The sequence below is a fragment of the Molothrus ater genome, chromosome 5, assembly GCF_012460135.2.
Source record: "Molothrus ater isolate BHLD 08-10-18 breed brown headed cowbird chromosome 5, BPBGC_Mater_1.1, whole genome shotgun sequence".
Lineage (NCBI taxonomy): Eukaryota > Metazoa > Chordata > Aves > Passeriformes > Icteridae > Molothrus > Molothrus ater.
The window spans coordinates 46,707,740-46,732,005 of record NC_050482.2 but is presented as its reverse complement, the minus strand read 5'-3'; the positions used below and the strand labels follow the sequence as shown (position 1 = coordinate 46,732,005).

Below are 24,266 nucleotides of genomic sequence, written 5' to 3'. Positions count from 1 at the left end.
GGCTACCACAGAAACTCTCCTGGCAAGATGTAAAAAGTCAGTTGACCATAGACTAAGCACTCTGGTTTAAACTGTATGCCTGGTTGATTAAATTACATCTATAGGAGCAATAAACTACACAAAAGTTATTGTTCTTTCAATAACTGGATAAAATGAAGTCATAACTGAAAAAATAAACTTGGAATCAACTATAAAGGCACTGAGATTTTATTGTGTGTGGCTCAGAGAACCAAATTACATAAGCTACATTTATAAAACACCTTTTCTAACTCAGATCTGCAAGTGCCACTTGGGGTCTGGAAGTCAGCTCAATTCTTTTCTACCCATGAATCACAATCAGAAAAAAAACATTTATGTAACAGGAATCTCATGAACAATTGCGCTGATGATGCACATACCAGAAAAAAGCTGATCAGTCTCTCATAACTGTTTTGGTTGTGCAGTACTAACAACAACAACAACAAAAAGCAGTAGATGTCAAATTTTTTTCCAGAAAGTTGATAGTATTTCATTAAGTTCAGATGCAATAGCTGTTGATTATAATGTCTGTTTCACATCATCACTTTCTGAACACTGTGCTCAGAAGTTTCACTCTTTGAAGTTCTTAGCTTTTTCTTGTTCTTTATTTTTAAGTTTTAGCTCACTTTGACATGGTCATAGGTCTATTTTCCTTTTATACTCTGGGATGTGCTAAAAGTCACGGAGATACTCTGCGTGCTCTTTCTGTCAGCTGTAATTTCCCTCAACATTCATCATCTTGAAAGCAGACTCCAACTTGCTGCTAAATATAAGTATCTTACTGAATACATGTTTCTAGCTTCTTATGTCCTGCCCCATTAGCACAAAGTTACAGCTACATTAAAAGAAACTGCTTTATACAACTATTATAGCTCTTCAAGAACCTATCTATATTTGCTTGCAAACTTGAAAGTCATGAAAGAATAGTATTCTGTAATTATATTGCATCAACTACTGAAAATATTTCAAAATATAACTTCTAGGGTCATGTTAACATAACTTAGGACTCAGAGTATACCCACTAGTAGATATTTGTTCATACAATACAGCTAAAGCTTATACTGCGCCTTTCTTTCTTGTCCTTTTGGGTTTTCCCCAGAGAACAACTATTATGTATTTCTACTGCCTATTGTATACACCAGCTGTGTTTTTGCTGCCAGATGTTGCACCAGAAATGTCAGCTGCTGCTTGAGGCAGGGAGCAAATGCAATTAGAGGTGCCCTGGTGACAGCTTGACACTTATGGTGGCAAAGTTTAAATTTCTAATCAGGCATGTAAGTCAAAAACCCACACAACTTGGATTCTTCCAAAAGCTGGACCAGCACTACACTGACATCATTTATCAGGGAGATGCAAAGATCAGTGTGCCAGCAGAAGTCCAAATGGATTGGCTGTTACTTGCAAAACATCTGAAGTTAGCTTCTGAAGCACATTGTGCGTGCAATACCTGTGAGGAGTCCAGCGTTCCAGGACAGTAAGGAATGTTATTGGTTTAAAGTAGTTAATTGCTTTTATACTGAGACATTAGTTACCATATATATACAAAATATATAAAATAAAAGGCCTGAATATTATTTTCACTACTCATGTGGTCAGTTCCCATTTACTTCACTTCTATCACTCACTGTCTACTTGTCTGTCAAGTAGAAAGCTTTCACAAGTAAACTGCATGAAATCAACTTATAATCTATAAATTAAAAACTTTGAACAAAATCATTAAGCATAATGTATTAAGTACATTTAGTAGTAGAAATACTCTGTATGACATAGTTTGGTGTAGTCATAAGAAGTAGAAAAACCAAAACCATCATGCTATGTTCATACTAAATGCAGTCTGTTCCTAGGACTAGACTGTTCTTAGTTAAATGCAAGATGACCTTCTTCTTTTTCTCTTGTACAAATTACTAATGCAAGTGTGGTCTGTGTTTGTTCATCCAGCATAAATTTCTCACCTCTATCCTGCATTTACATTACTTTACAGTGCAGCTTAAAAAGTTTGCAAGTGAATCAGTAATACAAGTTAGCTGCTGCATGCTGGCCACCTCCATGCATGACCTATTTTGACAGTATAGTTTGAAGTATCTTACTGAAACATTTCTGTAATACTGTATTTGTCTACCAGAACTGTATAGATACTCTTGATGGCAACTGAGTTCTACCTGGTCATTTAGGAAAGGTAAATGGTAATTCATGCTGCAGGAATAATTTGGTAAAAGGGTACCTCTCCAACTTTTGGCCAAGAGGTTAAATTTATAAATATTTGTTCTTGTGAAAAATACCATGGGCTCAAAGTAATTCTGACTCTTCATTCTCTCTTGAAAAAACAGGTTTTCCAGAAATTGCTGGGCCACAGGGAGAAACATTTAATTTGGAATGGATGCTATCTATATTTTCTCTTCACATAAAACTGATCACAAGTCATTCTCTTCTGCATGTCAGTGGGTTGATCTAAGTCTCAGGTTTATCTTGTATTAAGATAAATCTGAAATGTACCATCACAATGTGGACAGTAACACCCTGTTAACCTTTTGCCCACCAGCTCTGTAAGGGATGAGTCTCATGTGATATTTACAGGTGGTATCAGTGCCTACAAACTTACAGTGTGATTGATACCTCATCTCCTGTAAGAACATGCTCCACTTGGAGAATGTCCTCTCCATTTTCCCCACAAATAAGTCTTTTTCAAAGAGTATTGAAAAATGAGAGCAGCAGGGTCATTGAGGATCCCAGAGCCAGGATATCATAGTTACTTATCTCACTTGTGAGACATTGGAAAAGAGAATAAATCAACAAAGGAATTGCTTCACCTGGCTGAAAAGAAAATACAGTCTCTTTTCCAGGAATTACCTACAGTTCTGATTACCTTATTTGAGCGTCTCTGCATGTGATCACATGTGTTGAATGTGGTCTGCAGGTGTCTGGCTGTGACAGGGTCAACACACTCATCCTATCCAGAACCAATATACACAGAAAAGCAGGAGGAAGCATCATAAAATGACTTGTGCTGTACCACTCAATTAGCATTCACTCTTAGAGTGTTGTTTTCAATTTAAAATCGTTACTATTTAATTTTATTTTTCTAACTTTTAATTTTTTCATCCTTTAAAAATATTTTATCATTATTTTTTTCTTTATTATTATTTTTCTTTTTTTGTTAAAATTTTCATTATTTTAATTATCTGCTCCTTGGTCTGGGATCTCCTCATTGTTTATTACTGTATGTACTGAGCACCAAATCTGGCAGAACTTCCAAGGCAGAGTGGTGTGGTACAGTTGAAGACTGTGAGTGTGAATTTGTTGGGGAATATCTGCAAAACATTATCACCTTTTCCTGGAGTCAGAAACATGTATCTGCTCAGACCTTTCTCAGCTACATGGTCTTGACACTGTGCCTGAAGTTATCTCAGCTGTTGTGAATTTGTTTCTGATTCCCTCTCTCATTTCATGCTGCTAAGTGAGCACTGCTCCCTGCATTCACCACTTCCTGGGAATTTCCCTGTGCTGAATTTGTCAGTGAGCCACTGCAGTGCACTTTTCCCTCCCTGCAGTAAGGCATATGGGTTTGAAATTGCAGTGTGCAGGATAGCTCTGTAAATTTTCCTCTCTGCCAATGGTTTCATGTTAAAAGGACAGGGCTAACACAATCAAATGCCAAGATATGAACAGCTGGTAGCCAAAGGAGAATGAACCAATAACCACACAAAATTCATGGAAGGTAAAAAATTTCTTTCAGTCCAACAGTTACTACCTATTGCCTCTGAAATTGTTCTGTAGCCAAAGAAATAGGCAGTCTTCTCATTTCATCTGGGAGCAAACTTTTTTCCAGTGGAAGCAGTATAGTGCATGTGAACAACTTGAAAAAAACCCTGCAGTTAAAATTTTCCAGAATTAAGACTCAAAATGATGCACAGTCTCAAAAATAGGAGAAGTAAAAATAATGAGAAATAATCTAGATGCTAGGTGATCACTCAGCTAAGTTTAAAGCTAAGTGTGATGCAGCACTGTTCTTAATCTCTGGAGATGAGGGAAGGAGTGTACTAAGAATGTATATATTTACTTCAGGATTATAATTTAATTTAGAAACCAACATGATCATAAAATGTACATGCTAGAGTTTAGTTTTAGGTCAGAGTGTTAAAAAAGATTTCTACCCTTGATTTTAAAAACATTAGCCCAAGTCATGTAGCACAACCTCATTTTGATCATTCTGTGTTTAGAAAATGTACAATTACTGATGCTGGCAAGAAGTCACACCAAGGGCAAATGAGATCAGTAAGAAATAAAACTGCATGTCACTAGCAAAATAGAAACTGAAATGAATAATCAAATTGGCAGATCATTAATGCAGCCTAGGCAGCAAAGTCCAAATAAATGATCTTGAAAGCAAAAAAAAAATCCTCTATAGCAAGCGCTTAAATCATCAATTTGAAAAAGTTTTCAGCACAGACTGTTGCAATAAGTTTCATAATACTTAAAATATACAGTGATTTCATAGCTTTCACTGCTGACCTTAGCACAGTAATAAATCTGCAAAAACCACGAAGTAGGAAAAAATTTATTTGAAACCATTGGACATATGTATTAATAGGTAGGATTCCTTCCCCATTTGTTTTCTACACTGCCCAAATTTTAAAGACTTTGTCAGCATCTCAAAATTCGCCCTGGTGGAAGCAGGGCAGAATTCTAGGATATGAAGGTGAATAGTTGCAGCAACACTCCCCTGTTCTTGAATGTTGGGTTACAACTCCTATAGGCAGTAGCACGTATACTGGAAATATAATAATGAACAATCTCTGGCATTGAAAACATCTATCAATTACTGCAGCACTGAAGATGATGACTTCCAGCTTATTTGAAGGAATAGTTTAGGGTAACTTTTGGTGGAACCAGTAAAATGCTCTTAATACACTTACATACACAGTAATACAGGACATAGGTACATACAGTACCCATGTTCAACCAAAACCATTTAAAGAAAAGAAAAATTTTCATTTTTCTGTAAAGGCTTCCCTTTTTCCCTCCCCAATGTTCTCCAAAGAACTGTGCATGTCAAGCACACAGACAGAATATTTACACATGTACCAAGAATTCAGCGAAAGAAAGGGAGATGTGTAACACCTATATCCTGAATATTTCTCTTCTGTTTCCATCAGTGGCAGTATGACAATGCATATTAGCATGAGTGTGAGTCCACCAGGCACAAATAAAAGTAAACACTAAGCAATGGCTGTTCTGGATGGAAGTGAGGCTTAAGCCCTGCTTAAGCACATTATCAAAGTTTAAGGAAAATCATAGGCTTGGCAAAAGAGATATGGTCTCTTTAAACCTTGCTCCAGCTACCTAACATATCAGTACACTTTAGACACTTAGCATTAATTTCTACACTCTTGTCCATAAAAGAGTATATATTTTATTTAGGACATTATGTAAGAAATAATGTAGATATAAATGATTCATATGTACTGCCCAATTATTTCAATGCTTAGAGTTAAGACAGGAGAAACTTTAAGCTGTTTTCAAACTGTTAAAATACTTCTCATGTCTGTTTGCCTATGCTGATAGATAAAGGAAGGCAGGGATATAGTTAGGTCTCTGGAAAGAGTACCAGGAGCCTCAGCAAACAGTGGAGCACATAGCTGGAAGAAAATGTAGGTGCAGAAATATTGATTGCACTCAGTAGAATTCAGGCCATTCAAACCCAGCACTTGTTTTTTGTATTGCACAGCACACCAGATGAAATTCTGTAGCCTACTTGTGCATAAGGTTGAAAAAGATGACTGTAATGGCCTGTTTGGCCTTCAGTCCCTGTGTCTGATTTTCCTTTAGGCTACACTTTTGCCCTGCTCTGGCCTATATTTAGGCATGCTTAAAAGCATTTTTCTACTGCTACAACAGAGTGAAGGAGTTTCAGAGTAAACAAATCATACTCCCAGATTCTATATAACTTCAACATGAAAGTATTTTTAAGGAATATCTCTTACTTCTTTTTCCATTTGAAGTCCTTCTGCTCTGATATTTCTCTCAAATACTTCCCTCTTCTCCGTCTGTGGATTAGATTTTCTATACACAAGGATGTAGTCAATCCGACATTTCCCATCTCTAAAATATAGTCCATTGGTTTTGTTCTTATCAGGTACTTCCTGCAAAGAGAAAATCAAGCATTTCAGTAATGTTAATTTTCCTTGATAATTGCTGCAATGCTGTTGCCATCATCAGTTTTCAGTACTACTCAACAGAAGAGATAAGGAATCACAACAAGCTGTTGAACTTTTAGGCTCTTCACATACAGTGCTTCTGACTTCATCTGAGAGGAGCAAAGACTTCCCTATTAAGGGGGTCTCAAGGGGCATCAGGAGGTCTAAGGAAAATGCTTGGACATATGGGGATGGGATAGGAGAGAATAGAAAACACAAGCAAACCTCCCTTCCCCACTATTCTCCCTAAGTTTAGGAACAATTTCTTATAAAATAGTGCAGAGAATAGTGTTACTGAAGTGTAAATTTAAAATTAAGAACTTAGTATGGCTGAATGTCTTTGTACATGTGAAAAGAGTAACCATTAACATTACCATTATGGTTTACTGTAGTGAGAAACACTAAAACCTGGCACAGAGATTTTCTTTACTTTGCCCCATAGGACACAGACAACAATATGAAGGTTCTGTGCTGACCTCACCATGTCTCATCAAACTAACTACTGAATATTTCTTGCATAAGGAACAGCTGAGGATGGATTTATTTGGAAAGAACTATTGGTTTGTAGGTGTGGCAGCACATAAAATCAATAAAAGCAATAAGTACTGTCTCTTTATGTATTAAAAAAAAGCGCCTGTTCAAATGTTTGGTCTGACAGAAAAACACAACTTGATTTCACTGTTAATAAGAGGATGAACAGGTCACTCTCCTGAGGTATAAAATACCAAACTACCGGTCTTTTTCCAGTAAGTCATGAGATGAAATTCTCTACAGATCCTCCTCACAATTTAACACTACTTCTATATTATACAAGTTCTGCCCAGAGTTTAAGCCTTCACTTTCAGACAAGTTGAAATTGCATGGCAGTTTGCAATGGTTGGAGCAATGGTCTCATACAGGAAATGTACACTGTGAAGGATACATGGGAACAAACCGCACTCCCTCTGAGCAGTATAAAGGGCAGGGATCTTCAAGAACCTCAAGATCAGTCCAGCTCTAAGCTGAAGGGAAGGTTAAGCTAATTTACCTCTGTTTTTCCAAAACTCACTCTACTATTTCTGACAAAAATAGCCCTGCCCTACAATATACAATCAAGTCTCTGAAAAAAAAGAATATTTTGACTTTCACCTATGGGGGAAGGAGGGAATTTTCAAAATACTTTCCCCATAAAACAATTGCTTCTGAATTTAAACCACAAAGTGAACATTATAATAGGAAAAATTATTTTTACGGGAAAAACTCCCAAAACAATTTTCCCATTCAAAGAGTTTAGTATAAGCTATCTTTCTGATTCTCAGCAGGCATTTTGATTAAATGGAAAAACCAATGAAAGCATCCCAAATGTTCCATCCTCTTGGTACATCCAGTTCCCTAAAGGAAGAAGGGAATTTTTCTAGCATTCTTTCATTGCAGTGTCTAACTCCTGACACAACTTAGGGCAGACCTGATACAGTGGAACAGTTCTTAGAGCCCAAAAAGAAGGCAAGAAAAAGGATTTAATCTCTAAGGAAAAAACAGTAGCAAACTATTTATATCTATACTGCATATCATGCTGATAAATGATATTATCAGGATATGAGAAGTATTTTTCATAGAACATTAAATGTGAAAACAGCTCAGGAGACACATTTTATCTTTTTCCATTAAAACTCTCTGTTGAGAAGACATAAAAAAAGCCCCAACAGCCCAAAGAGTATTTAAGGTTATTTAAATAAAGGAAGGGTGTGGCAGGAGATTTGGAGACTGTGGGTCAGCTTGGTGGTCCTGTTGTGATTTTAACCCTCCTGGCAAGCCTCTTGTTCAGTAGTCAGAGTCATATGTGGTTTTAGTGTAATAGGAAAGGAGCTGTAGAGCGAAACAATCCATGCTGAGGATCTGCTGTGTATGCTATGTAAACTTAAGGGCTCACTTTGGGCCCACTGTAATCTGGTCTGAAGGACTCATTGGATTTACATCCATAAGGAATACAGGTTTAAAATCCAGCATTGCTCTGGACCACAAAGAAATCATGGGTAGGGGGAATTGAGAGATCCAGTTCAAATGTACACTCCTCATCTGAACTCAGACCCATCCTGAGAGTACCATAAGGAGTGTGTCTTTCTCTGCATGCAGGAGTGACTCCACTGGAAAAATTGATTTTCCCCTTCCTATGTTTCTTCTTTCTCTGAAGAAAATTGGTTTGCCCTGCACTGACTCATCAGTGAATGCAGAACCTTATACTAAAGAGGACCTATGAGATTCAGCCAAGGGATTTGGCTTGTTGGACTTCAAATATGACTGCTGGGGACAATTACTTCTCTTGGGCTTGTGAAACACTACTAGCTACAGTATTGTATTTTTTCACTCAGAAAGGCAGCTTGAACACCCTTATCTGTACTTAAAGATCCTTTTCATTTTAAGAACACTGTGTGTCAAAGCCAGACTAATAAACCCTATTAGACTGTTACAGTCCCTGGGAAGGGACCCTTTCTCTGGCTCTCTGTTACAGACTCTAAGGCAACTTTATAGACTGAGTCTGGACTTGCAAGAACTCTTGAGGATCTAACATGATACTGAGACAGTCAGGGCTGGTTCAGCAGTGTCAACTTCAGGACTTGTGCATCATCCAAGTATTGTAATACTTTGGCTTATGCAATGCCAGACAGAAACTTGTCCTACCTTCCTCCAGATATTGCATCTCCCTTACCTGTGTAACAAAATCAAAATTCTGTTTTCCTAAACTGATGAAGAAAAAATATATAGCACTAGATCTGCCTGGTTTTTGGTGAAAAAGTGGTGTAGTCATGTATGTCAAACCTCCATTCTTTCATCTAAAAAAAGGCTGCTGGAAGAAAGTAGAACCATGAAGACTTCACTCTAACAAGAAGCTCAGCATTTCTGTCTATCTTTATGACTGTGCTGTAATACAATACATATTGTATAATTTGCACTTGTTTTCCAAGGAATACAGCAGTTTTTATATTCTCAGGTGCTCAGCTGGGAACCATCAGGATTCAGACATGACTCATACACATGCATATGCTAGGAGAGCTTTAGGCCGAGGGGCTTACCCACACATATCCATACAAACCATGCAACATCTGAACAGTGCATCTTTTCCTTCTAGAGTTCAGCAGGGACCAAGTACTTTGAAACTCTTTTTGGCAGGCTGCAGCATCCTTAAGTCCTATTAAGACTTTCAATTTTCACCTTTTTTCCCCCATCTTATACCTATATGTGACCAACATTGCTATTTTCCTCAGCTATGATTACAAAAAGACCCCTTAAATCTGTTCATATTCCTCAAAGGTTTTCCCTTTCCCTTAAAAAAAACCCAAAAAAGAACACATCTAAGAGAAAAAAAAAAGGTTTTGAGGTATTGTTTTTTCAATATCATTACATTAAAACCAGCATGTCCTTCTGATAATTTTATGTTATTTTTTCCTCTTTAACTTACAAAAATCGTGTGCCTTTCACCTGTTCCTTTTTGCTACTGACCATATGGTACATGTTCCCAAAATGCAACATGGGACTATCATGTCAGATTAGCCTATTATGGTGCAAGCAGGCAAAGAGAGTCTTTTGTACATTGTACAGGAAGCTAAGGAAGAGCTATGATTAAAGAAGATGAAATTGTGAGCAAGGTCAAACATATTCAGGGTGCCCTGAATTTTGTTGCTTTAATTATCTGTCTAAACATTCGAGGAGTGCAGCTCTCTATGGACTGAATTTCTAGAACAAAGAAAATCTCTGTCTCTCTCCTCAGCAGTGTTGCACAAAAGAATTTGCACCACAAAACCCTCTAGCTCTTGAAAAAGATAATCTCTACTTGCCTCTTCTAAACTCTATCAAAACTAGTAAACAAAAGAGGGTCAGGGCAGGGCCCTCAGCGATGTCCTGTGGTTTTCCACTCTTTTTTAATTACTAGCATGGTCCCTGCCAGTTCTGATCTGTTCCAGTCAGCCCTCTGCCAAAAATTCCTCAGGAAAAACTTGCAGGTAACATCAGACCAGTCCAGTAAGGTGCCTCAAAATAGCTCCATTCCTGAGGTGGAGGAAGGGAGAAAAGTCCCTGGTTTCTTCACTTGCTGAGGAAATAACCATAACATCCATGGGTGTCAGGGCAGTGGGAGGCAAAATTAAAGGGCATATTGTTCCTTTCTTCATAAAAGACACAGGAAGAAATTAAGACCCAAATTTTCATCATGGGTCCATGACACTTTGCCTGCTTTAGGACAGATTTTAAAAGGGATTGTGTTCTCAATATTTCCTCCCTGGTATGTTCTCTGAATCACCATTATGCACCATCAGGTGATAATTGTTCCTCATTGAAAGGGAATGCATCTCATAACTGACACCCAATGCTTCTCATGGGAGTTGTAGATAAATCCCCTCCACACTCTTTCCCCTTAAAGGATGGATATAGGGAAAACTTTTCTAGAATTTTCAGAAGCATTAAGCCTTAGATTAGTATAGATGTTTCACTGAGGGTGCATGAAATCAAAACTTTTGAATTTGAGATATTCTATATTTAGCATTATAATCTTAGAATGGGAAACCAATTCTCATGGGAAAGATTAGACACAATTTGATGTAGAGAATGAGATTTTAAATCAAATTAAATTTATTACATCTTTATAATGGGCATGAATAAATATTGTTTTAATAATTCTGTGTGTCCTTACCTCTCCCACAACTTCCAGCCTGCTGGCATCGTCAGAAGTACTGGTCAAGTTACCATGGTGAAGCAGGGAATCATCATCTTTGGAAGGGCTGTTCACACCTTCTAACTCATCAAAAAAAATGTTCACATCCTTAGCTACTAAAAAACAAAAAACAAAAATATACATTCAAATCACCTCTGAACCAAATGAAGACAGCAACTATTAACCCATCAATAATTTCACTTTTTAGTTCTGGTATAATTAGATACCATTTAATCTTAAAATCTGATGAGTGTTGTTGGAATGCTTTCTTCATCAATGAGCTACATAAAGGTTTAGGACACCACAACACCTCTCTGATGAAAAATAAGCAATCTGCTGTCACAATAAAACAGACATTAGCTATCCTCTCAGCTTCTTTTGGGGCAAATGGCTTAAATGACTAGCTTCTGGATTAGTATTGTCTCTGGAAGTTTCTTAGGAGGCAGATTTTTAACCTACTATACAGAGTGTGGAGTTCGAAGTTGTGCAGACCCGTGGGGCAGCCAGAGGCAGAAAGCCTTAAATAAATACTGTTTCTTGAAAGGCATTGAGTAAACAAACCTGGGCAGATATTTCTCTTTTCACAGTTTGGCATGTGTTGATACATATAAATCTGACACTTTCAGATCCACCTACCACGCAGCCCTCAGTCTTGAAGCAATTGCTTACAACTACAGATTTAAGCTGTGGTAAACCGACCCTGACAAAAAGTAACAAAAAGCATAGATATTAAACTCTGGAGTGACTGCCAGATGGGAGGAGTAGGGCAGGCAGGTTCACTCTGCACTCCATGCACTACAGGTCTGGTGAAAAACATGATGAAGAGTTGTGTGCCAGGAGAAGAGAAATGCCTTAGCTGACGATCACGCTTCAGCTGCGGATGGACTTCAGCGCTCCAATCTCATGCCTCATAGGCAAAATCCAAAATTATCAAAGTAGACTTATACCTGTTAGAAGGCAGCTCCAAAGGTCCTAGCTACTGAGCCTCTTGCACTGACTACAGTGGGAGCAAATATCTAATAATCTTGACAGAAATTAGTCTAACCCTATTCACATTTCTTGCAAGCTTGACTGACTTTTGGAATCATTCTTCTTTTGTGCAATAAACTCCTGTTGCTTTTGCTTGTCCTCAGCTCCCCTAATTTAGTGACAGGCAATTGTAATTCCTGTTGGTGAGAATCTATAGTAACAGCCAAAATGCTCTAATTGCTGGCAGCATATTAGTTCCATTTCTAACTACTGGCTGCAGGTGTAAAAATCCATTCCCCCACTGTGGAGAGACTGGAAATCTGCCAGAATTAACAGCCACTAACTGTTCCCAGCGATCATGAGCATTTTGTGACCTCTTTTTCACCTTTCCCTTCTTCAGGGTTCATAGCCCAGTTTCAGAATCCTTTTTAAAAATTGCTGATGATACCAACTCAGTCTCTGCAGGTGGCCTATTTTTCATGCTCCCAAGCAGGAGAGTCTTATCCATAATATTCATCCTTAAAACAGACATATGTTGCAATTTAAATATACTACTCTTTCCCTGTCAATCATGAGCATGAGGAAAAGTTTTCTCCCTTTTTGTACGTGTCATTTAGAGCATCCAAAGTCTATTATTACATCCGTAGGTAATAAAAAAAGAAAACCCTATCAAAATATTCAAGAATCCTTCATCTTCATTTTCATGCATGAAATAGGGACAAGGTTAATGAAAGACATTGTATTCTTAACTACAAGAGTTTTGTTTGGAAAACAACTAAAAGTTTCAGAAACAACAAAGTCCTCATGTCCAAATAATAGGCTAATGTGCTAAGCTAAGCAGCATAGTTTGTAAGAGAGATTCTGCGTTTCTGGTCTTGTTTAGTTATATATAATGAAAGCCTGCAGCTCCTCAGTGTCCTAGGGGAAACCACAGAGGCTTTAGGAGGCTTAAAAGGCAACAAAGAGATTCCAATTTGTAGCACATGTAGCAGTAATATTACAGATTTTTTTTCCCACCTTAATTCATTTCAGTCCACAAAAACCATACTAGAGATGCTTATAAAAGAGAGGTGAACTGCGACAACAAAGCACAGCACAGCCTAACCTCATGTCTTTCATTGTCCCTACTCTTTCAAAAGTCACAACTAGAAACATTCCACCCCATCAGATAATAATGTGGATGTAGATCATGACCAGATTTTGCACACATGTTCATATGAGAAGAATAAATCTCAATATTCAACAGAAAGAATAACTGAAACAGAAAACATTTTGAATTGCTTGAATTTCACTGAATTGAAACTCATCAGTGCCTCCATGACAGTGACACCTGAATCTGTGTACGGTTAAAACTTCATATAATCTGAAAACAATTGTGAAAAAAAACCAAAACATAATTAAATACTGAAGCTTTCTGAAGATTATTTATCTTTTGCAGACAGCATCAATGAAAGCTGTAAAAACAAAAGTTTTGCCTGTTCGCTATACTCCCAAGGGAATTTAAACTATCTTTGTTCTGACATTAACATTGCTTTGGTATAAAAGATGAGGCCTTTGGGATACTGCTGTTTCTTGAAGTGCTGGTAATGCTTTGGGTTGCAAAATTCATCGTTTTTAAGTGGATGTTTTGAGATATAGAGTTTGGTGCGTATGACAGTGAATGTGTCAGTGGCCTTGAAACACTGAATGACTGGATTATCCTGAGGACTTGTGAGGAGCCAAAAAAATCTTATTTTAAGATCATATTAAAATACAATCCATCTCAGCAGTGAAGAAGTCGTGGAAGCAACTCTCATCTGATTAGTAAAATTAGGTACCAGGACTTGTCCAGATTGCCTGCAGTGGAAAATTGTTTATATCAGAGATACACAGATAATTGGCATGTTGGTTGGTCACTACAGAAAATATGGGCCTCCAGCATTTGCTGAGACAGTTTTTCTATACCAAGTCTCCTTATATTCTTAAAAATAAATTAATAAAATACTGTTCTACAAAATCAAGTAGATAATTTATATAGCAATTCCTGTGTGCTTTACATTAGTAATGGTGATGGTACTTCCAACAAAACTCTCCTGCTGCTTGTAGGTAGCTCAGCCTTTCCACTCCAATGGACTGAACACCTCTATAGCCAAATGTTGTTAAAAGGATGATCAGGGCTCCATCTTTCTTGTCCCCTTCAGACCCTGAGTGCTTATACCCACAAATGTCCTTAACAGAATGATATATAATGGCTTTATTATATACATAAATGTTATTTGGGAGACAGACTGCTGCTACTGTACAGTCATGTATTTTTAAGCAGTGAAATGTAACAGGAATACAGAGCAGCACATGCATTGCTACAGGAGATATTAAAAATTCTCCCTCTGGTTTTTGATCAGCTTAAATATGCAAACTCTTTTCTCCCCCTCATGTTCTATTTTGCAGGAAAAAAATATAAAATGACTTGATAATTCAGAATCCCTTGAAGAATAAAAGGGAAAAAAAGTGTGTATAGAAATATTTTTATCCAAAATATAGTAGAACTACATATTCTGAAAACTGCATGCTAATAAATTCTGAGCAGGAGTCCATACACCATCTCAATAGGTCCACAAGTCACTTCAGATCAAGATGCTGATATAAGGTAGGACTCAAAAAACAAGAGAATTCTTTTAACTTTCTGAAGGTGGATGCTGAAACTGAAGTGCCTAAAAATAAGAACTTTCATTAAAAAGCGGAACCTGACTATGTTATTGTGTGAGAAGATGGAAATATGCTCAGAGATCATGCTTCTGTTCATTGTCATTTTATGAGCAGAAGTCCCACCAAGCCATCAGGTATACTCTCACTTTGGATAATGCTAGCTGAAGATCAATGCTCCAAGCTTATTTTAGCAAGAAAAAAAAATATTTGGTTTCTAAAAGCATCATTAGCCTTTTTCAAATTATCATTCAATGCTAACAACTGGGAATAAAAGTAACATTGACTGTTCAGAGCAACTACCCTAGAAGGAATATTTAGACATTATGAAATGTCTAAATATTATCCCAATTAGATGGTATTTGCAACAGACTGCAGGTGACAACACCCCCCATGGCACACAACAAGCCTCTGCAAAGCGGGTTGTACAGAATTCCTTCTGTCTTTGATGAAGGAGATGTAGCTAAAGGACATAGAGGTTAACTTCCCCACAGCACCTGTGTCTGGATAAAGAAAAAACACTCTCTCCCAGGATGTAAAAGCTGCATACTTCTCAAAATGCTTGTGAATAATCCATAAATCAAAATGTAAATTCTTGAAGCACTCCCAGATTAAATTGCTTATCCATGTTTAGCCATTTTGTCTATTCACCTCTGAAAGACTCTGCAGTGCCTTTTCAGCCTCTCCAGTCTGCATCCTGATTGCCCCCAGACCTAAATTTGGCCTGTGCTGGTGTGGAGAAGGGAGAAGACAAAACCTCACATTAAGACTTCTGATGGGAAAAGCTTTTTAATCAGAAAAGATGGAATTCATCCTAAACCTGTAGCTTAAGTAATAAGGTGATTCAATTTCAAATTATTACCCCCATCATCTATCCTGAGCATTTTCCTTCCACCCCCAAACTAGTACCACCACTAAACAGCCTGATTCTACCACTGTGTGGTTCCTTATTCATGTGGCAAATATCAGGCAGAGTCTGGGTTTTTATACATTCTTATTCATCCTTTAGCACTCTAAAATGTAAGCTGCTGTTTCCCACTCTAGAAAATTGCTATACCAAACACCCAGTTTAAATTCTAACTGGAAAATAAGGAAGCCAGGAAGCCATGGCTTGCATTTTGACTCTCAGCCTGCATAAGAATTTCAAACTCTTAGGAAAAATTCTTACTGAAATTCCAGATTTTATTGGATTCCAGAATTGCATCAGTTTTGGGTAGGGGGGGTGTCTTCCACTGTTATTAACAAGAGTAGCTCTACTTATAGCACAAGTGTTGAGATCATTCTGCAGTTGGACTTAAGAAGGGTGAACCAATTAATTCTTAGTCCATAGCCCATTACATATAAAAAGAGATAATTTTGTGCAGCATCTAAGACACATGGACCTTCACTTGTTGTGACAACCTCATGACTCTCCCAAAAAGTACCAGCTGCAAAAATGTGAGTACAGCCCAAAACTTTGGAAGAACTGGAACATCAAATCCAGTCTTCAAACCCCAACTGCATCATTTTAATAATATTATCAGTTCACACAGCTACTCAGGAGTGCAAAGCACTGAATAAACTACCAGGAATCTTACTATTTCTGATTATGTCTGCATAGAAAATATATACTGCTGGAATCCTTTGGCACACAGTAATTCAAATCTTTCTATGAATTCTCTGATAGTAAAAGATTTTTAACTAGCCTCCAATAATCCATTGAACTTCCTGAGAGATTTTAATAATAGATACTTATCATTCAGTTCATCACTTTGGGTCTGCCTTCAGTCATAATTTTAATACATCTCAATTGAATCTTCTACTGTAAACACAATTTTGCATCCAAGGAAGAACTTACTTTCTTGTATTGCATTAAGAATTTCTGAAAAGTCCACATCTGTCTTCTGTATGTCTGGTTTTATCCATATTTGCGTTTCCAGCTGGTTAACCTGCAAATCCGCTCTTCCTTCTGAAGAAATTGAAGAGATTGATGGGGTTTGTGACAGTGCAGTAGAAAATCCAGCCAAGGGGCTTCAGGTGAGGAAACATACACATTGAATGAAGGTATTTCCATTTTTCCTCCTTAGCAGAACCAAATTTTCTTCAAACCAAGGAGCTTCAGATAGAACATGGACTGACTTAAAGCTAAATAGAATGAAACAACATTCTCTGCTATCTGCAACGATGCAGAGTCACCACTGGCAAGTCCCTCATTCAGGTGACCATTTCTGCCATGCCATGAGCATCACCTCACCATACCATCTACAAAACCAGCACCCAAATGTTGTTGTTACAAATGGCACAAGAGATGTTGTTACAAATGGCACAGGAACAAACAGACTGAAACAAAACACACGCACAAAGTAAGTTGCAAGACAGAAAACAACCATTAGGACAAAAAGAATGTGGACAGTGTGTTTCAGATGCAGGGCACCGTAAGATCTTGTACGCCAACCTGATGGCATGATATAGCCTAGGAAGGAGTCCAGCACTGGAGTCCATTTCAAATGGATTCACATTGGTATGTAATAGTTGCTGTTTAAAAAGCATTGCAGAATAAAAACTTATTCTGGTGGGTCACAGTTTCAAACCTATTTACACACAAAAATAGGCACAAGATTTGCCCATTTCTGTGCTCTTTCAACATTAGCAAAGAAAGCAGGAAATTTTGAAAACAGAGAAATATTGAGAGGCTGCATATTGAGAGCAGACAGAAAATGGCCAAACAGGCACAAGATGCTGGCTACATGGTATTTGGATACAGACAGAGAGAAAGAGGGAACTACTGGGAATATCTCTGTTTTTTGAAGATTAGCAGGAAAGCTTTTAACAAAGGCATCTGTTAGACATGGTGCTCTTGAGTACCTAAAGCACAGAGTTAGCAAACACCTTCAGTGGTCAGGGAAATATGTGGAAAGGAATTCATGACAAAAAGGCTGAGGTGAAAGAACAAAACTTCAGGTCATTTAGGTTATTGTGCTTCACTAGAAGCTATCACTCATGCTTTGGAAAGAAGCATTTTCCTTTCATCTACAGGCTGCCTATAGCAAGATGCCCTTATTGAGAATTCTGGGCTAGCCTATTGTATTTTCCCCTTCTCCTTGCCAAATTACTATCTCACTACTGCCTTGATGGGAGTGACAAATAATATTCCTAGGCACAAAATTACTCAAAAGTGTTTTAGAGACCCTTCTTCACTTTTTGGAGTACAGATCTCAAAATGGGTACACTTTGACCAGCTTCATCCTTTATTATTTTCAGTGTTAAAATATTAAAAATTAAAATTGTCTCATGCTTGCTTCAGCGTATTCTTTTATTCCACAGCAAAGATTCACTGTTAAGATCAGAGACAACTCCCCTTTTAGATTCCTGCAAAGTGATCTGTCATAGCAGCAGCAGGAGTCAGCATTTAATGATGTAGAACAAAGAGAATTTCTTAAGGGAGACAGCTGATTATTCATACAATAGCAGCCTCAGGAAATCTTCAGATGACCTCAGAGATGAGAGGCTAAGATTTGCCCCAAAAGAGATTTCTAAGGCCCAAGAAAAAATACTGCAACTGCTGAAAAATACATACAAATAATATGATGGAAGTAGAAAAGTAATCAATGGACAGCAATTTATTTAAGCAGTTTCACAAATTATATCATTCTGTTTCTTCTTAAATACTCAGCTACTACTTTTAACATACACCAGTTCATACTTGCATCCTCATGTCCAAGAGCCTTTGTTCTACATTTCAACCCTAGTTAGAGCAAATTAATGACAATATGGACAAATATAAAATACCCTTTGCTCCCTCAAGCCCTCCATCCTTGTTACATTTAAGTCACTGTTCCTCAGAAGAGATGAAGGTAGTAGGATCCCTGCAGCACTCCAGCAGATCAGAATTAATTGGGCCAGGGAGAAAGGAAGTGGCAGTCAGCTATGGACGTCCCAAAGTGCAGATATCTGACGGACTACCTAACCATAGACCTGTTAATAAAATTAAACTCTTGGAGAATGTACACAGCTGACTTCAAAGCCTCTCTTTAAATAAAAAACCCAAAATGCCTAGGAAGTGGTCAGAAAATGACCAGCCTAAACCTGTGTTTCAGACAATGAAGTCAAGACAATTTTGCTGCACTCAAATTCCTCTCCTGTATCTGATCCTCTTGCAGTATAGGGAGTTTTCAGCAATGCACAGAAATGACAGTCTTCTGTGGTTGTCAGATTCACAATAACCTTAATATCTGGCCTCACTGCACAAGTATCAGATTATAACAGCATCCAGTCTGAATATCAGCCAAAATTTTAGGGGTAATCTTCTACCAATCATTTGTGATAAAACACATAGCTAATTACAAACTTGCCTTCACCAACACAAGGGAAAAAAGACAGCACAGCTTTTATAGTAGGGGTTGCAGGTCTTCTCCCATGACCTTAGTGATGTCAATAAAGACTTGAATTAGGGCACTTGGGCTTCTATCCTCCTCCCTCTGTCAGCATCTACTTTTCAGGAGGGACTACTGCATATTTTTTTAGATGAGAGAAACACCACCTATGTGGTGGGCCGTGGACTGGCCAAATTAATGCTTTCTGGCTTGTTGTCAGATAGAGGTTTTAAACCAGTAGCTCTTTGGAAAAAGCCACAGTGACCTCATCCATGTTCCAGAGATTTATTTTCTTTGCCTTACCACAGATCTTCAATACTACATGCAAAGACAGTATCTGATGTCACTGTTGCTATTGATGGATCACTCACCTGCCTTTAGCATTTCCTTCTTGCTTTAGCAGCTGCTGATTTATGCTTTATTAATTACATATCCCACTGAGTAAAATCTAAGCAATATTGTCTGAGAGGATGGTAAAGACTCTCTTTCCACAGAAGTATGAGAAATAGACACATACAAAAGTGAAGTAAATATTAGATTTAAAAATTTTATGTTTTTTCTTTTGTGAAGATCAGTCTCAAATTTTTCTCAGCTTATTGAGACTTTCTAGTTCAAGAGAAATAATATTTTAAATTACCTCATGGCACTCCTCTGATTTACTTATTGATGCATAAAGCTGTGTATAAACTAACATACTTTTTCTTTTATTTGTCTTGTAGGGTCCCAATTAATTAGGTTAAGAAAACAAACAAGATTTTTAAAAGACTTTTAATTTTAGAAGCTAAATGAGATGGCTTGTTCTCAGTCAGAATTTTAACATAATTCTAAATATAAAAATGACCAAATGTATCAGAGAAGCAATTTGTGTACCAGCATAGTTAATACAGTGCTGATGTTAAACAAGGGCATTCCAACTTGTAGTGAAAGAGATTTTGCCATGTGGGTGGATGCTGCTTTCACAGAGCCATCTACCTCTAAGAGGGCGATACTTAGCGAGAACAAATATAATTCTGACATGAGCAGGTTTGTTTTGCTACACTAAGTACTGCATGTAAGTTCGACTGAGAAGTTGCCCCTTCTTAGCAGACCCTTTAAAACAAACTGAAAGCTGCTGTGCATGGTGCCCTTTTCACTCTAGGCTAACCCATGTCAACAAGGGATAAAGAATCATCCCTTCAGGCATATTTTTTATTGGCTTCTTCCTGTGAGTTCTCAGCACATCATCTGCATCAAAAGCAGAGTTTCAAAGGGAAACTGCATTAAGCATTTCCTATACATGTTAGTCAGGGGTCTGCACGTGTGTGTACAGCACAGCTTTACTGCTCTCAGCTCTGGCACTTCTCATGTCTGTGACAGGAGTGGAAACAAAATGCACAGCACAGCTGGCCTTCCCAGGACCTGCCCCATGACTGCACTGGACAGTGCAACTGCACCTGATGAAAACAACTTTGGTTCAATTATTGCTTCAGAAAAAAACACAAGCTGTTCTATGAGTCATAGAATGTATGAAAATATACATTAACATACACGTCTTCCTAGCAAGATAAAGCAGTAGCTTGAAAGCAGTAGCTCAGAGATAGATAATTATTTCATTAAGTGGAAGGCTGACGTGTACCATATCAAATCTTTCAGAGAGAGCTGCTTTTGCTACATTGGTCAGAAAGTGTTTTCTGTTAGAAATCCTATATCATGTTCTTTTTTGGTCCTCACCAACCAGTATCGCTATATTCTTTCTGCTTAGGCATTTTTCTCTCCTGCAGCATAAGGTAAATACTGTGCACATCAAATGCACTTCAGTGATTACATTAGATAGATTTTAATATATCAAAAGTATTTAATTTTTTGTTTCTGCCTTTAAATCTCTCATGTACAGTAGTGCAGAGTTTCACAACACAAACTTATCATTGCTAAGTATGTTCTCAGAGCAGGATGCAGAAACATGTCTTATGTCCTGCCTTGCACTTCCTCTTCTCTACACAGTAGAGAAAGTCTTTGTTTGCAAACTGCAACTTTGGTTCACCAGCCCAACACTTGACTCCTTTCTGGAAAAAGACTGTTACCCAGAAACTTTCCTTCCAACCTTGCTCCTCGCCAGCAGCACTAAGCTTCCTCTACCTTGCACCTTCAACACAATTTCAGATTTCTACAAAGGATGTGGGGTATGTGTGGTGAGTTCCCTTCTCCTTTCATTTTGATGCTTGTTTCCAGTTCTGGGCTCCTTTTGAAGATGGCAGTGGGGGTAAGGCAGGAATACTCATGTGTTAATTCTCTGATTCTGAGAACTTGCTGGCATATTTTTACATGTAATGCAGTGTAACATCAGAGTAAGACCAGCTGTCCGCCACATCTACAAATGCACATGTAGTGACAAACTGGAATATCTTAAGTGTCAGTTTTTATCAATACAAGGTACTTACTTTTACCAATGTATGCCATACGGTTTGCCCCGACTAGCTACAAACATCCACATTTTTGGAAAAGTTTTAAGTAACTGTAAATGATACACATTGAGTGGCCTTTGGACACTTCTGATTTAAGACAAAGTACTCCATAATAATAGCATTAGTACACAATCTGTTTCCAAGACTGAAAAGATTGGGTACCCTGTGGAATTACTTGCAGACCTTTGAAAAACTTCTGACCTTGTAGATTGCCATAGATGCCTATAAATACATAAGAACTTCCATATAACTTTTGATATTCTTTATTGGTTTATTAATTACCTTGAAACAAAAGTGTGTCATCTATCACTATTTGGTATAGCTAAACACATCTTCTTCTAGTATGCAGAAAACACCATTTATCTTAATGGATTTCCCATTGTTTATGAATAAAATAACATTATCTGACTGTTAGCATCCAAGTGGAGTGTTAAAGCACAAAAATGTCTTTTTAGTTTTGAAAATTATTGGAACAAAAATATAGGTCTTCTTCATTTTCAATGAGAAAGTCCAAGGAATATTAGGAAAAAAAATTCAAACCCCAAATCATTCTGGCTAAATCAAGGAACCTATGCCATAGCTATCTGTGCATGGTCATGTCAAAGGCACAGCAATAAAAATACTGGTATTATTTTTGAAAAGAAATTAAAAAATATATTCACTTTGCATTGTAATGCATGACACATGCAAGACATGACATATGTTTAATTATTATTAGAACAAACTCTTTTCTTATCTTCCAGAAGCAGTAGTAGTGAAAGGGAGATTTCTGAACACTTGATATAACTGATTTATCACAGACTGTGGTATTTTGATGGCATATGGTCTCCACTCTTCCCTCCATGAAACTCTGGCTGGCATCAAACAGAGTTTGTGCCATTTACCTAGAGATGCAGGGAGCTCTATGTTCAGCACTTGTTCTTTTTCTTTCATGCTGTGAATGCCTTTTCCAGAGACAACCATAGGAAAAATGGACAGATAACCCTTGGTGCAAAGCAATACCTTGAAAATGTCCTCTACTGTCACAACAGCCTGAACACCAGACTATAGGACAGGGTCCTGATTGCCCTCAATTCTCATATTTCCAATTCCATCACTGCCCAGAATGAGCTGTTGAGTGCTGTCAAACCCACAAAGGCTGTGCTCCTGTCATCAAAGGGGAGGCACCTCTTAAGTAGCAAATTTGGACAGGACAACAACTGCAGAGAGTTGATAATCCATGTCTGCCACATGGGCAGAACCCATATGGGCAAACTACTGGACAGCTCTGTAAAAGGTCACAACCTCTTGCTTCATGTCCCATCCATGCTCAGAAGATGCCTCCATCTTCTGACTATTGAAAGAACCCGAATGTTCACACTGAACACAAGCACATCCCTGTGACTAACATTTCCAATCACTCGGCTCTATTTGGCCTTGGTTCAGATTCTTCAGCAATCAGTAGAGGAACAGAGTTGCACAACAAGCCTTTGGAATTACCTCCTAAAAAGGCTTCAGTGATTATACAAAGAGACAAGGCAGCAAAGTGTCTCTCCTATGGGGAACAAAACTACTCTCTTCAAGTGTCACAGTGCCTGAGATGGGTATTCACAAGATATACTCTGAAAATGGCACAAAGCCATTTAATATATATATAATGAAATATAACTAAGCAAAGACATTTCTCCACAGCTGTATATTGCAAATAAGGATCTTGAAAGAAATCTAAGATCTAAACACATTGAGCAATCCAGTCCATTTCCTACTACCTTTATTTCTGGAAAAATAATAGTAAGAATGATTGTTACCATCTCCTCTTTCCTCTTGCCTCTCCTCTCTTCCTCTTTTTATATGTGAGCACACATATAAAAACAAAACTATCAAAGATCACCATCACATGTGATCTTCAAATATTTGTCCATGTTTGAAAAATCAAACTACTTGTGAATGATAAATCCCTTTACAAATATCAGAAGTCATTATCAGGCCATTCATAAAGGGGAGGAGAGAAAAACCTTTGCTGAACCAACAGTTTATTGCAAAACCCTCACCCAGTTCTCTCTATTGATGAGACAAACAGAAAATCTGGCTGCACAGGGAACAATCTAACAGAAAACTTCAGTGCACAAATATTTACTTTATCATAATGTGGGACATCAAGACAGCTTTAAAAAGAACCCAGGTGTCTCTTTCAGGTGTGTTTTAATGTAACAACCAGTTATACTCACATTGTACCACAGCACTGCCTTCACAGTCTGAACATAAGCTGGTAATTAATTCTGGCAAAAAGTACCAGCAGCTAAACCATTTGGGGAATTTCAGCTGTCCTAAGACTGCTGAGGAATGAATATAATACAGGATTGTGAAAATGGTTATCCTGAAGATATGATAGCAGAACAGGGGTCTATGCAGGGCAGGATCCTATTTCTGACACCAAGTACTTAGCCAAAGGGAGTAAGAACAGTGCAAGTACATCCAGTCCATCCCCAGTCTGTTCCTTCCAGTTTGGAAAGATTTAGAGATTTCTGGAAGGTTTCATTTGGATAGTAAACATTCCCGGCTACCAACATCCTTTTTCCCACAAATCTGTTCCTTCTATATTCTACATCGCTTTTGATTTAACAGGTCATCATCAAATTCCTCCCTCCCCTTTTTACTTACCTTGTTTCCAGTTTTCATGAGCTAGGGTGCCTGCCCCTCAGTTACAGCATCATAAGCCCTTTCCCAGGCCAGGGCCACGAAGCCCAGAAATCCACTGTCATTGTAAAGTCTTTCCTACTCTTGTCTCAGACTAGAGCTACCATGCAGACCCCATTAAATATACCTTCTGTACAGAAACTAAACACAGATCAATGAATCCCACCCTAGGCTATTACAGAGAGAGGATATGGTTCTGACCTACCAGTCTGGGTGTGTGGAGACATAATTAGGGAGAGGTTATGATAAA

General features: G+C 37.9%; 1 protein-coding gene across 7 annotated transcripts in view; it reads right to left on the bottom strand.

Moving 5' to 3' along the window:
• The window catches only part of ANO4 (anoctamin 4), a 187,568-nt gene that overhangs the window by 99,694 nt on the left and 63,608 nt on the right, over window positions 1-24,266 (bottom strand). For 6 of the 7 annotated variants that reach the window (XR_004981806.2, XR_004981807.2, XM_036400690.2 and 3 more), the window contains exons 3-5: window positions 16,385-16,495; window positions 10,876-11,012; window positions 6,000-6,158 (exon numbers count right to left, since the gene is read on the bottom strand). Coding sequence is in view for 5 of the 7 variants with exons in the window: in XM_036400690.2 (XP_036256583.1) it covers window positions 6,000-6,158; window positions 10,876-11,012; window positions 16,385-16,495 (407 nt within the window). In the remaining 2 variants the exon portion in view is untranslated. The remainder of the gene's footprint in view (window positions 1-5,999; window positions 6,159-10,875; window positions 11,013-16,384; window positions 16,496-24,266) is intronic. The other variant, XM_036400691.2, reaches the window with a different exon arrangement.